The 14,845-nt window shown below is 45.6% G+C and overlaps 1 protein-coding gene and 1 pseudogene across 9 annotated transcripts in view; both read right to left on the reverse strand.

Moving 5' to 3' along the window:
- LOC104552115 (zinc finger protein 652) overlaps window positions 1-14,845 on the reverse strand; it is a 57,283-nt gene that overhangs the window by 26,207 nt on the left and 16,231 nt on the right. For all 9 annotated transcript variants that reach the window (XR_009820699.1, XR_009820700.1, XR_009820701.1 and 6 more), the window contains exon 2: window positions 1,150-2,296. Coding sequence is in view for 1 of the 9 variants with exons in the window: in XM_062016635.1 (XP_061872619.1) it covers window positions 1,150-2,055 (906 nt within the window). In the remaining 8 variants the exon portion in view is untranslated. The remainder of the gene's footprint in view (window positions 1-1,149; window positions 2,297-14,845) is intronic.
- On the reverse strand, window positions 8,709-8,815 carry LOC133628688 (U2 spliceosomal RNA; annotated as a pseudogene).

A 14,845-nucleotide genomic window follows, 5' to 3' on the forward strand; every position in this document is an offset into this window, starting at 1 on the left:
GGTGTCAGCTGTACACTCTGTTCCCTGCAATCTACTTCTTTTGGAAGTGTCCTGGTTTAGCCAGGAGCAGCTTTTGGCTTGGTAACAGGGGGAGCGGGTTGCAGTGAAGACCCTCCCCCGGCTCCTAGGTTCAGACCCACCTCCGGCCCGGCTGGGCCAATCTGGCGCCTCTGCGATCACTATTTAGGGGACGGGAATTTGAAATGCGAGTCGGGAGGTGGAGAGTGATACAAGATGGAGGCCACCACGCGGACCCTTCAGCCAGAGAAGGAGGAAGGAACGAGAAGCAGTAGACCGGAGACCCCTCTGCAAGCCGTGGCGAGAATACAAGCTGTGCCCCTGAAACCTATGGAGATTCGTGGCAAGACTGAGAGCCACCAACAGCTCCGTGTGGGTGAGCCCGGACGGGCGAGGGACTGTGTGGGGAGATGGCCATGGCCCAGGCCGTGCTGGAGAGCCTGCGCGCCGCAGAGCAGCCCCACACGAGAGGCAGAGAGGAGCTGCAGCCTTTGGAATAAGTGGGCATCGGAGCAGCCCGTGCAAGTCTGCCATGCTTGTGAGTTACCCCACGGACTTGCAGGGAGGACTGGTGTGGAGTTCACCCGTCCTGAGGAGGGACAAACGGCAGAAGCTCTCGGAAACCGACTGACTGAACCCCCCACTGCCTGCCCCCCCGAACCGTTCGGGGGGGGCAAGGTAAAAACACCGGGATCAGGGCTCTGAACCCGGGAAGAGGGGAGGGGTGGCAAGAAGGTGTTCTTAAAAAGGCTGGTTGGACTCTCCATTGATGTATTACTCTGGGTTGTTTCATTTTGGTTATGTTTTGGTTGATTTTGCATTAAATTATTTTCTGTTTTCTTCCCCAAACCGAGTAGCCTGGTCTGTTTTGTCCTGAACCTTAAGCGGCAATTAAGCCCTCCCTGCCCTCGAGCAATCCTCAGCCTCTTCGGTACTCGAGGCTAATCGTGGCCTTTGTTCCCTGATGGGCCTAAACCACGACAGGAAGACATCAAAGTGTTGATATGTAGAGACAAGGTCTCAGTCAGAACCTGGGCTGTGCAAAAGATTTCCCCCTCTGAAGTGTCCGCTAGCTATATCCAGGGCACGACAGAAAGTATGGAAATCTGGCAAGCAGGTGAGCAAACCTACCTGGATATTTTTTTCACAGTCTGTTTGCTGGTGAAGGGACAGCTCACTTTCTAGAACAAATTTCTTCCCACATTTGTCGCAGATCTGCATGCGCCTGTGAGTGACGTTCATGTGCTTCTCCAGGTACCAGCGTGTGTTAAACACCCTGGGGCACTTCTCACAGGTTAAAGTCTCCTTCTCTTCACACTTTGATTTCTGCACAGGTGCCTTGGGCTCCTTTGCAGCTTTCTTCTTATGCTTGGGGGGCTCCACACTCTTTCTATGACCCCTTGTAGTTCTGGGTGATGGGGAAGCTGTGGCTGCTGCGGCAGATGCAGCTCTCCTTGTTCTCCTTTGTGCAACACTAACTTTTTCCACTTTTTTCTCTTTTTTCTTCTGCCTCTCATTTTCCTCATAATCACTACTGTCTTCAGTGGCCTCTTCCCCACTGTCACCCTCTTCCTCACTGCTGGTCTTAAGAACAGCAGTCTCTTTGGACTGGGAGGGGACACCCTTCTCCCCTTTTGATACATTTAATGTTTGGTTGTTAAGGTTTACCTCTACTATAATCTGCTCCCTTTTGTATGTCACTTCATCTTCCTCCTCTTCTTCCTCCTCAGAGTCGTCAGAGTTTTCTCTATCTTCTTTCACAGCCTGGACCTCTCCTACAGATCTGTTCTCCCTGAAATATGGCTGCTCCTCTCTTTCGTGGGGATGTGGTTTACTCAATTTGCTGTCTGCCAACACAGAGTAAGGACTTCCTGACTCTCTCTTGTATACTTTGGTGGACAGATCAAGTTCCTGGCTGGCACCGTGATAAAACACGGGTGGCACCTGACCACGGCGACTGTCCTCTTGTGCCATCCCTGCTACATGCGCGGCACAGTTTTCAACAAATTGTTGGCAAGAATTGGTTGTTTGACTCATTTGGGGGGGCCCTGATTCATCAAGCACTTTTAATCCCAGAAAACCAACTAAGCAGTTTTAGATCAGGATGGACTCTCAAGACCAATGCATGTTCCAACCACACGGAATGAACAAAAAGACGATTCTCTGCTGGTGTTTAGCACTGATGTGTAGGTCATAGAATTCTGATATTATGGCAAGAGCCGAGCAGTAGTAATTATTCTTCTGAAGAAAGTTGCCAACAAACCGTTGAACATTTTATCTATAAGAGATAACAGAGAAAACAAAGTCAATTAAAAAAGAATAATCACTAAAATCTCCAGCAAATTGTTTTGCTGAGTACAAACGAGGTAAAGCACAGAGCAGATGTCATGGTTTAGCAAGGAGCTGCTTTTGCTTGGTAACAGGAGGAGAGGTTTGCAGTGTAGACCCGGTAAAGAATCCTTGGACTTTCCCCTGGCTCTTGGGTTCAGATCCACCTCTGGCCTGGCTGGGCCAATCTGGTGCCTCTGCCAGCACTATTTAAGGACAGGATTTTGAAGTGCTTGGTAAGAGGTGTAAGAGTGGTACAAGATGGAGGCGACCATGGGGACCCCACAATCAGAGAAGGAAGAAGGACGGAGGAGCACGGGACCAGAGACCTCTCTGCAACTTGTGGCAAGAACACATCTGTGCCCCTGCAACCCATGGAGGGCAATGGTAGGACTGAGAGCCACCAGCAGCTCTGGGTGAGTGTGTGAAGATGGGCAGGACACTGTGTGAGGAAGGGCCATGGCGCAGGCTGTGCTGGAGAGCCTGCGGGCTGCAGAGCAGACCCACACGAAAGGTGGAGAGGAGCTGCAGCCTTTGGGATGAACACACATTGGAGCAGCCTGTGCAGGGCTGCTGGGTGTGTGAGGTACCCCGTGGAGGAGCAGGAAGGACCAGCAAGGAGCCTGCTTGGCCTGAGGAGAGACAAATGGCAGAAGCCATCAGGAATAGACTGACTGAAATCCCCATTCCCTGCCCCCCTGAGCTGTTCAAGTGAGAGAGGAGATAAAGACACTGGGATCAGGACTCTGAGCCGGGGAAGAGGGGAGGGGTGGGAGAAGGTGGTTGGTTGTGCTCTTCATCATTGTACCACTCTGTGTTGTTTTGTGTTGGTTATGTTTTGGGGTTTTACAGTTATGTTTTGGCTGGTGGTGGATTAAATTATTTTCTGTTTTCTTCCCCAAGCTGAGTAGCCTGGTGTCATATTAAAAGGGGACAGAGTAGTTTGGCAGAAAATAAACCCCCTTGCGTTCTAACTCTCCTCATCGAGGTGGGAGGTTAGGTGCCTGGTCTGTTTTGTCCAGGACCACAAATGGCAATTAAGCCCTCCCTGTCCCTGGGAATTCTTAAGTCTTTGGTACTTGAGTCTAATCATGGTATTTTGTCCCTTGATGGGCCTAAACCATGACAGCAGATTATCTGCTGGGGGTGGGCTATCCTATAGCACTGTCTCAAGCAAAACTGGCAGTTAGGTACAAATATGTGCACCTTTTGAGAGGACCAGAACTGGTACTAGACTCCTGAGATATGGAAATCAAGGGAATCAATATTCTTTACCTGCCAAAGACCATTGCCTCAACACAAGGCCAAGATGCTGACTCTTGGAAGCACCAATGGCCCTAAGCTTCTGCTCTGCTCCCGTATGCCTCTCCATCAAACAAGGTGCATACCTACACAGAAATACCTCTTCTCCTTCTGTATCTCCCCCAAAGGGTGCCCATCCTTACCCAGAGAGGACATGGAATGTTGTCTGGTATTACATTAATGTAGATACACATGAAGAATTTCAACAGAGCCATTTTCAACTTGAAGCACTAAATCAGATTAAGAACATCATGTCCCCTGCTTGTTTCCACCTCAGAGATCCCTCATACAGTCTCACCAAACTCTTGACTTAAGGCATTCTTTTGTCCCCTTCTCCCTTCCCCCAACTACTTATTCCTCAATGCAGCTGCCAAATAATATTACATTTGCCCATTTAAATTTCACTTGCAGTTATCCAAGTTGGAATTTGACCAGGATCCTGTTACTTCCTCTTGCAAAAAATGCCACATGATTCTTACTGAATACAAGTAATCAGGCTCTCATATATATTTTTCACCAGGACAATTACATTTTGGTAGCACAGTATTGTGACATCAAGCCAAGATTTTTGGCTGTGTAGATCAAATCAGAAATACACTGGAACTCCTGACCAAACAGCATACTCTGAGCTAAACCTGGGACTAAACGGTGCAGAAGAGGAGAATTATGGGCAGAGTCTAAGAGACATCCCGTGACTACAGGAGAGAAAGGTCCTAAAAGAAAATGAATGGCTTGAGCAGCTAAGCATGAAGAAAGCTGGATCCCCACTGCCATATTTCAATTTAGTTTCTTAAGATTGATACTACTGAATTTTTAGATGGGTTGGAATTTTTAGAAGGTTGGAAGGGACCTTTAGAGATCATCTAGTCCAATCCCCCTGCAGAAGCAGGGTCACCTAGATCAGGTTGCATAAGAACATGTCTAGGTGGGTCTTGAAGACCTCCAAGGAAGGAGACTCCACAACCCCTCTGGGCAGCCTGTTCCACTGCTCCGTCACCCTCACAGTAATAGTTTTTTCTTATATTTAAGTGGAACTTTTTGTGTTCCAGCTTCATCTCATTACCCCTTGTCCTGTTGTTAGCTACAATAGAAAAAAGGGATGTCCCAACCTCCTGACACTCATCCTTTAGATATTTATAAATGTTAATAAGATCATCCCTCAATCTCCTCTTCTCCAGACTAAACAGCCCCAGTTCCCGCAGTCTTTCCTCGTATGAAAGATGTTCTATACCCTTGATCATCTTGGTGGCCCTGCGTTGGACTCTCTCCAGCAGTTCCCTGTCCCTCTTGAGCTTAGGAGCCCAGAACTGGACACAGGACTCCAGATGAGGCCTCACCAAGGCAGAGTAGAGGGGGAGAAGAACCTCCTTTGACTTGCTGGCCACACTCTTCTTGATGCATCCCAGAATACCATTGGCCTTCTTGACCACGAGGGCACATTGCTGGCTCATATTTAGTTTATTATCAATCAGGTCTCTAGCAGTTCAACCCCCAGCCTGTACTGGTGCATGGGGTTGTTCCTTCCCAGCTACAGGACTCTGCACTTGTCCTTGTTGAACCTCATGAGGTTCCTCTCTGCCCAACTCTCAAGCTGATTAAGATCCCGCTGAATGGCAGCACAGACTTCTGGGGAATCAGCCAGTCCTCCCAGTTTGGTGTCATCAGGGAATTTGCTGAGGGTACACTCTGTCCCCTCATCCAGGTCGTTGATGAAGATGTTGAACAAGACTGGCCCCAGAATTGATCCCTTCGGAACTCCACTGGCCACAGGCCTCCAACTTGATTCTGTCCTTAACACAAAACAATTCCCCAAACATCTTTTTCTTCCCCTCTTCAGTTTCAGAGTAGGCAGATGTCAGTTTAACAGCAGCTTTTAAATGGATGCAATCAAGAGGTGTTGCAGGGAATTAACAAATTTTCCATTCTGCCATTTAACTGTACTGACCACTGTACACAAACCAAAGCTCAATGAGAAAGTTTGAGCATCTTGAAATTAGAAAGTTTTCTCTCCCATAAAACAAGACTTCTCTCAGACTACAGTTATAAAACTGTTATAACTAAAGATAATGCTGTTTTGCACATGCATTAACAATCTGATGATTTTAAGGATCCCGGATGCCTTTTAGTTGGAAGCTACAACTCAGCAGCTCCATTAAGACATGTGGCAACCAGATTTGCATGAAGGTTACAAGTGGCAAACCACTATGTACATAAATAACTAACTTAAACAATGTAAGATAATGTATCAATTTCAAACTAGTCAAATAATTGTTGAAGAAACTACACTCAGATAAAGAGCACGGCAGTGGTTGCAGGCTGGGAGGATTAATTAGACTATGCCAAACCTGGAACACATTACAGTTTGGCTACCACCCAAATTTCTAACCAAAACTGAAGTCCCAGCTTCCATGCTTCTTTTCATGAGGTAGAAATTTCCAGTACAGCTAAAACTTATGTGAATTCAGAATGCAACTGTAACTCAACCCTTTCAAAAGAGCAGTATCATTTTAAGTCAAACACTTCCACACTTACCAGTCATATTATTTGGATACAGAAGAAGTATTAGAACTATGATAAACTGGCACACGTGTATATTTTGAAAGGCCGATAAGAGAATGCAACATTCTGGTAGGTATAAATGTAGAAGTAAATATGGGTGTGATTTTTCACTTTGCTTCCTAAATCAGTGTTACCCATTAATCAATTTCAAGTCATCTATTTAATCAGCAGACAGGATAGAAATACAAGAAAATGCATCAAAAATATAATTTCAGTTGCACAGATACAACTTAGCTTTAAGTATACTGCCCAGCAAAAAGTTCTGCTGTGATTTTCCTAAAAATAACAAAACGTTAATGCTTTCTCACTACAACTCTGCTCTATGAAACCCTTAGGTAACATGAATTCTGAAAAGCATATTGGCGAGAAATAAGTAGAGATTACAATGTGAAAATACAAAGTATTTTACTCAAATGGTTCAGTCACCTACAGTTCAACGCATCAGGAATATTTCAGAGCACATGAAAAAAGTTTCAATATAATGGCACAGTTTGAAGAAGAGGGCATGAAACAATAGTGCACAGGCAGAGCAGTTCCCAGTTAGTGGGAAAACACATCTGGTACAAGTTACATCACATCAGTAGAGAGTAATCAGGAACATAATACAAGAGGAAATTATTTATATCATCACACAATCACTACTTTCTTGTGCATCTCAGCTGCTTTATATGCAAAGAAAATGAAAATATGTTAAGTGGCAAGTTTTATCTTGAAATAGAGCCACAGTCAGCATATCCTCACAGCATATGCTTTTCTGTGGGTAAGTACTCAAGCCTGCCTTGTAAATGCAAAATACAAAGACAGACTGTAGCTAACGATTTATTTTCTGTCATCTGCTAGATGGGGGACAGCTTGTAACATCCACCTAAGAGATAGTTTCTTTACCATTACAGAACACTTATATTCACCCTTAGTAGAGCTACAAAGGAGAGGCAGGAAGCATAACCTTTTCTATTGTATCAAAAGGACAATGCTGTGCAGCTGACAGAACGTGAAAATCACAGAATGGTGGGGGTTGGAAGGGACCTTTAGAGATCATCTAGTGCAACCCCCTGCTAAAGCAGGTCCAACTAGATCAGGTCACAGAGGAACACATCCAGGTGGGTTTTGAAAACCTCCAGAGAAGGAGACTCCACACCCTACCTGGGCAGCCTGTGCCAGGGCTCCCTCATCTCAACAGTGAAATAGGTGCCATTGGCCTTCTTAGCCCCTAGGGCACATTGCTGGCTCATGTTTAGTTTGCTGTCAAGCAGCACTCCCAGGTCTCTCTCTGCAGAGCTGCTCTCCAGCAGGTCACCCCTAGCCTGTACTGGTACGTGGAGTTGTTCTGCACCAGGTTCAGGACTCTGCACTTGTCCTTGTTGAATCTCATGAGGTTCCTCTCTGCCCAACTCTCAAGCCAGTTGAGATCCCGCTGAATGGCAGCACAGCCTTCTGGGGAATCAGTCAGTCCTCCCAGTTTGGTATCATCAGCGAACTTGCTGAATGTACCCTCTGCTTTCTCCCTGAGTTGTCCCAGCAGATCTTTGTTCATCCATGGAGGCCTCCTGCCTCCTTTTCCACTTGTGGGGACACACTGATTCTGGGCTAGGAGGAAGTGGTGCTTGAAGATCAAACAGCTCTCTTGGGCACTTCTACCATCTATTAACCTATCCCATGAGATCCATTCAAGCAGGTCTATGAAGAGGCCAAAGTCAGCTCGCCTGAAATCCAGGGTCATGGTCCCGCTTGGTGCCTTGATTCTTCCACACAGGATCTTGAACTTCACCATCTTATTGTCACTGCAACCAAAGTTGCCTCCAACCTTCACATCCCCAACCAGACCCTCTTTGTCAGTACTGGGTCCAGCAGCACACCCCTTCTCGTTGGGTCCTCAATCACCTGTGACAGGGAGTTGTCATCAACATGCTGTAGGAACCTCCTGGACTGCGTGTGCTTGGCTGTGTGGCTTTGCCAACAAATATCAGGGTGGTTGAAGTCCCCCATGAGGACCAGGAATTGTGACTGTGAGGCAGCTCTCAGCTGTCTGTAGAAGGCCTCATCCACTTCCTCCTCCTGATCAGGTGGACTGTAGCAAACTCCCACAGTAGTATCAGTCACATTACCCTGCCCCTTACTTTTCATCCATAAACATTCAACCTGCCCCTCATCCCCACCCAGGCAGAGCTCAATGCACTCTAATTGCTCTCACATAGATAGCAACTCTACCTCCTCGCCTTGTCAGCCTGTCTTTCCTGAACAATCCATAGCCCTCCATGGCTGTGCTCCAGTCATGGCAGCCGTCCCACCACATCTGTGACCGCAATGAGGTCGTAGCCCCGCATCCACACCCGCATCTCCAGTTCCTCCTGCTTATTCCCCAGGCTGTGTGCATTGGTGTAGAGGCAGCGCAGGGGCTTACTCAAACACACAGGTTTCCCTGGACGGATGCAGAAGGATCCTCCCTGATTTGATACTCCCTCGGGTGGTCAGCCTTCTGCATCTCATCTTGGTGTGCAGCTGAGGGGCACTCATCATTGTAGTCTCTGACTCATCAAAGACATCAAATATTAAACTGATAAGAACAGATCTTAAGCACTTGATCTCAACCAAAAGGCCAAGAAGTGAAAGGAAGGCTGAGAAGGCAATACAGCATAACGTGGCAAGAAGATACTCAGAAACAGCATTCACAACACATTTCCTAGACAGTTCTGTGAAAAACAGAAAAAAAAACCCCATAACTCTCTTCACTGCGAGCTCAAAACCTACTTGAAACAGATTTTCTTATCAACTCATATGAAAAATCAGCCATAAAATGGTTTGTGGCACTGTGGCTTCTATTTTTTTAAAATTAAAACTCTGTCACACATTTTGGCATCTCTGCTCAAATGGATTAGTCTTGGTACAACTAAGCATATTGACACACACAATATAAAATCCAATAACGTTGACAAGAACTGAAAGTATTGCAGTGAGTCTTGGCAGGTAAACAAAAGACTGGAGAGCAAATACTGTCCAATTCTCAAAGCAAAAGTCCAGGCAGAAGTATGGTCAATGGTGTGGTGGTGTAGGAAAGCCTGAAGAGGTAATATAGTACCTGGACTGTCCCATCTCCTCCCCTCCCCTTTTATTTTTTTTTTACCATTCCTAAAATAATCTATGATGGGTATCTTGCTAACTCAGCAGGCAACATATTTTCACTCTATGGAGCTTGCTATTTGCCTGTAAGTATTTAAGAGTCTAATGGAAAATGAAGCAAGCCATATTTCCAATTCCAGGTAAAAATGCCGTATATGATATCCTGCAGTTAAAACATAAAAACTATGATAAAAAAAAAAACCCTTCAGGGTTTTTCCATTTTTTTAGATGAATTATTTGCCTATATCTAGAAATCTGGTTTGAGGGACAAAGGATTTCCAGAACTGTGAATCTGGAATTTTTTCAAGCATTATCTCCACAGTAAATAGTTTACAGGGTTGTCATTTCAAACTTGAGCAGCATTATAATCCCTCAGCTTTTGCAATAAGATGAAGGCTTTCTATTGGCTATGAACTAGTTTTAGGTATGACAGCCATAAACCTCAACTTTTATCTTTTCCTCGGTAAAACCATCTTGAAAGAAGTTCTAGCACACCCCAATATACATTCAAATTAAAAATCTAAGCCTTTCCACCTATCTTAAATATGTAAAAACTAAACACCCGTGACTGAATTAGGAACTTCCTTGTACTCAAATCTATAGTTGTCTCTAATATATATCTTTCAATGCAAAAAAAGTGAAAGCAAGATTAAAACAAGCCCAGGGAGTTACCACTCCATAGTAGTCATTCATGGGTATACACCTTTCACATTTATCAAACAATTACAGAAAAGTAATAACTTAAAGACACATAGGTGAAGAAAAATCTTTATATGACCACATTAACAGATAATCTATCCCTTGAAATTTGTATACTCATGAAAATGTGCCAGCTCAACACTAACCACTTGTAGTGGGTCTGAGATGTTAGTGATTTTCCACAGCACCTCTTGCAGTGCTGTGCTTACTGTTGGTATCAATATTATGACTACTGCTCACAAAGCATCAGGGCTGTCCCTCCAGCATTCCTTCCCCCACCTTCACCAATAGCTGTGGGTGGGCACGATCTTGGGAGGGACCACGGCCAGAACAGCTGACCAAGGAAATATTCCATACCATATGACATCAGCTCAGTAATATAAACTGGGGGAGAGGAGCAGGAAGGGGAAGCAAGATTCATTTATGGCCTTCCAAAAGCAACCGCTATGTGTACTGAAGCTCTGCTTCTCCGGAGGTGGCCGGACATCACTGCTGATGGGAAGTAGAGAATAACAGCTTTATCTGCTTTTGCTTTGCTTCCTGCATGTGGCTTTGCTGCTTCTTTATTAAACTGCTTTTATCTCAACCCAAGAGACTCCCATCTTATTTTTCTCCCCTTCCTGGCTTGCTGAGGAAGTAGGGGATAGAGCGGTGTGGTGGGCACCTGGCATCCAGCCAGGGTCAAACTACCACAGCCTTTTTGGCGCCCAACATGGGGTGAAATAATAGCAGTTTTACATTAACTGCATTGTAATTATAGCAAGTCAATGAGTGCAAAGTTCCTGTGCTGGTCACGAAGCCTTGTCATAATACAGGTTATCTTACACTTTGTAATGTTTGGGAACATGATGCTACTAACACTGACTCTGTGCTGCGATCTAACCTTGATAGCTTTGCTAAGTTGGCCACATGATTTTGTGAAAAGGATGAAAGGGCCTGGGAACATGATGGCCCAAATAATAATTGTGAGTCTCATTCTGTTACTGATGGATTTATTGTGCTGTGGGAGCTATCTTGTGGAGGTCATGGGGCAAAGCACCTCTTTCCCCTCAACTCGGACTGATGCAGACAATTTTGTTATACAGACTTCCCAGGTCCTTAGTCACCCTTATATGAGAGTTTTAATATTACTAATTAACATGGCTGGTATATTACATATTTTGTGGAATCTGGACTCATCTGGGCATCAGAGAGGACAAATTTGCGATGGAAACATGTTAAAATGCCCCCTGAAGCGGCCAGTCCCTGGGTGGCAGGGTGTGTGGATGAATCTGGGCAAATTCCTAGGACGGTTATCACCTCCTGTAACCTGGGATTTTACACCTGAACAGATAAAAAACCCTGCTTTACTGGCACGCCACCTGATAGAAGGGTGTCTTGCCTACCCCAATGAGGCCCATCAGGTTCAGACACTATACTGGGGCCTAGCCTCTGCCTACTGAGCCACACTCCAATCCTCTCAGAGAACTATGGTTGAAGCAGAAACTCAAACTGTATCTGAGACCACATGGTTGAGTCAGGGAATCAAACAACCACCACGGTGGTTGCCCCAGTAGTGAAAAAGAAACAGTGGATAAGGAGGTCAACAAGTCCATATCATTGATTAGTAAGGGCAGAAGAGAAGGAAGAGGAAAGGCTAGAAGAAGAAGCTGGTCCTTCAGTAAGGAGATCAGGAGAAGGTGTGAAAGAAATAGAAAAGGAAATGGAAACTACTCGGTCCCTGACCTCATCAGAACTTCGAGATATGCAAAAAGATTCCACTCGTCAGCCAGGTGAGCGGATCGGTGCCTGGCTGCTCCGATGCTGGGATAACAGGGCTGACAGTCAGCAACTAGAAGATAGAGAAGCCCAACAGCTGGGATCTCTTGCTAGGGACCTGGGAATTGATAGAGGCATTGGAAAAAAGACCTCAATTTGTAGTCTCTGGAAACAGCTCCTCTCAAGTGTAAAGGGCAAGATACCCATTCAAGGAAGATCTTGTAAATGCCCGAGGAAAGTGGACTACAGCAGATGAAGGCATCCAATACCTAAGGGAATTAGCTGTGTTGGAAGTCATCTATGGTGATCTAGATAATGCCGAGGCCTCCACAGATCCAGACGATGTCCAGTGTACATGGGCCATGTTGAGAAAAGTGATTCAGAGCACCCCAGCTACGTATTCTAATATCTTAGCAATGGTGTATCACTCAGACTTGGATATACCAACAGTGGAGAGAATATCTTCTTCGTTGCAAAACTATGAAGAGAGCCTCTGCACGTCCTCACCAGTGACACCACCGAGTGCTGCTGTACCAGACATGTTGGAGCTCCAGTATGAACTGGAGTCAAAAGCAGCCAAATACTATGCTACAGTTGACATCACCAATGCATTTTTCTCAATTCCATTGGCAGCAGAGTGCAGGCCACAATTCGCCTTCACATGGAGAGGTGTCCAATATACCTGGAATCGATTGCCCCAGCGGTGAAAACATAGTCCTACCATTTGTCATGGTCTAATCAAAACTGTGCTGGAAATGGGTGATGCCCCCGAACATTTACAGTACATTGATGACATAATTGTATGGGGCAACAAGGCAGAAGAAGTGTTTGAGAAGGGGAAAAGAATAATTCAGATTCTCCTAAAAGCTGGTTTTGCTGTAAAAAGAAACAAAGTAAAGGGACCTGCACAAGAGATACAGTCCTTAGGCATAAAACGGCAAGATGGGCATGTGCCTATGGATGTTGTGAACAAAATAGCAACTATGTCTCAACCAACTAATAAGAAAGAAACACAAGCTTTCCTGGGCCTTGTGGGATTCTGAAGGATGCATATCTCAGGTTATAGTCAGCTTGTGAGCCCTCTTTAGAGTAACTAGAAAGAAGAACTGTTTTGAGTGGGGCCTTGAGCAACAACAAGCTTTTCAACAAATTAAACAGGAAATAGCTTGTGCAGTCGCCCTTGGGCCCATTCGTACAGGACCAGATGTGCAAAATATCCTCTACACTGCTGCTGGAGAGCATGGTCTCCCCTCGAGCCTCTGGCAGAAAACATCTGGAGAAACCCAAGGTTGACCATTAGGGTTTTGGAGCCGAGGATATCGAGGATCGGAAGCCCACTACACCCCAAATGAAAAAGAAATACTAGCAGCATATGAGGGACTTCAATCTGCTTCAGAAGTCATTGGCCCAGAAGCTCATCTCCTCTTGGCACCATGTCTGCCTTTGCTACACTGGATGTTCAAAGGGAAAACCCCTTCTATACATCATGCAACCAGCGCTACATGGAGTAAGTGGATGGCGTTGATTACACAACGATCTCGGCTGGAGAAATCTAATAAATAATCTCATAAACTCCTGGGCAAAGAAACATGGCATTGAGTGGATATATCACATCCCCTATCACCCACAAGCCTCTGGAAAGATTGAAAGATATAATGGATTACCAAAGACCATGTTGAGAGCACTGGGCAATGGGGCATGGAAGCACTGGGATAAAAATTTAGCAGAAGCCACTTGGCTGGTTAACAGTCCTGGTCCTGCCCAAACAAAACCACTACATACTGTGGGAGGAGATAAGGTCCCTGTAGTGCACCCAGGGAAATGGCTGGGGAAGGCAGTATGGGTTGCACCTCCCATGGGAAAGGGCAAACCCATTCGTGGGATTGTCTTTGCTCAGGGGCCTGGGTGTACTTGGTGGGTGATGAGAAAGGATGAGGAAACTCGATGTGTACCTCAAGGAGATTTAACCTTGGGGGAAAAAGAACCTGTTATGTGAGTTGTCTCTTGTAGGCAATGAGGTATGAACTTCGCAAGAAAACTGGACAAGTAGACAAACCAAGCTGGTGCTGGTGCCCAACACTGAACACACTGTTTCCCCTGGCCTGGATATCCATCTTGATGGATGAGACATAAGTTATGGCCTGCTCCAGTGAACATCTGCAGAGGATGAAAGATATAAGAATGTTGTTTGTTTGTTTCATGTAAGAGGGAATACAAGAATGGTGTTTGTCTGTTGAAGAGTGGGGATACTGGTTAATGAGAGTATATAAGAATGTATATGGGTTGTTAACATGGTTTGTCTGAGCATGACATAAATGGTATGGAATAAGGGGTGGAGACTGTAGTGGGTCTGGGATGGTAGTGATTTTCGACAGCAGCTCTTGCAGTGCTGTGCTTATTGTTGGTATCAATATTATGACTACTGCTCACAAAGCATCAGGGCTGTCCCTCCAGCATTCCTTCCCCCACCTTCACCAATAGCTGTGGGTGGGCACGATCTTGGGAGGGACCACGGCCAGAACAGCTGACCCAGGCTGACCAAGGAGATATTCCATACCATATGACATCAGCTCAGTAATATAAACTGGGGGAGAGGAGCAGGAAGGGGAGGCAAGATTCATTTCTGGCCTTCCAAAAGCAACCGCTACGCGTACCAAAGCCCTGCTTCTCGGGAGGTGGCCGGACATCACTGCTGATGGGAAGTAGAGAGTAACAGCTTTATCTGCTTTTGCTTCGCTTCCCGAGCACATGGCTTTGCTGCTTCTTTATTAAACTGCTTTTATCTCAACCCACGAGACTCTAATTTTCTCCCCTTCCCTGGCTTGCTGAGGAAGTGGGGGATAGAGTGGTATGGTGGGCACCTGGCATCCAGCCAGGGTCAAACTACCATACCACTGCCTCAATACTGAAGGACAATTGTTTCACCCATTAGACTACTCTTTGTTCCTAATCACTTTTTACGGCCTAGTTTTCTTCTTCAGTAGCAAGATTCCTTTTTGCTTTAAAAACTCTTGCTTTCATCATTATCTACTCACATATCTTGAACACTAACAAAAACTGCACT

This window comes from Colius striatus, chromosome W (assembly GCF_028858725.1).
Source record: "Colius striatus isolate bColStr4 chromosome W, bColStr4.1.hap1, whole genome shotgun sequence".
NCBI classification, from domain to species: domain Eukaryota; kingdom Metazoa; phylum Chordata; class Aves; order Coliiformes; family Coliidae; genus Colius; species Colius striatus.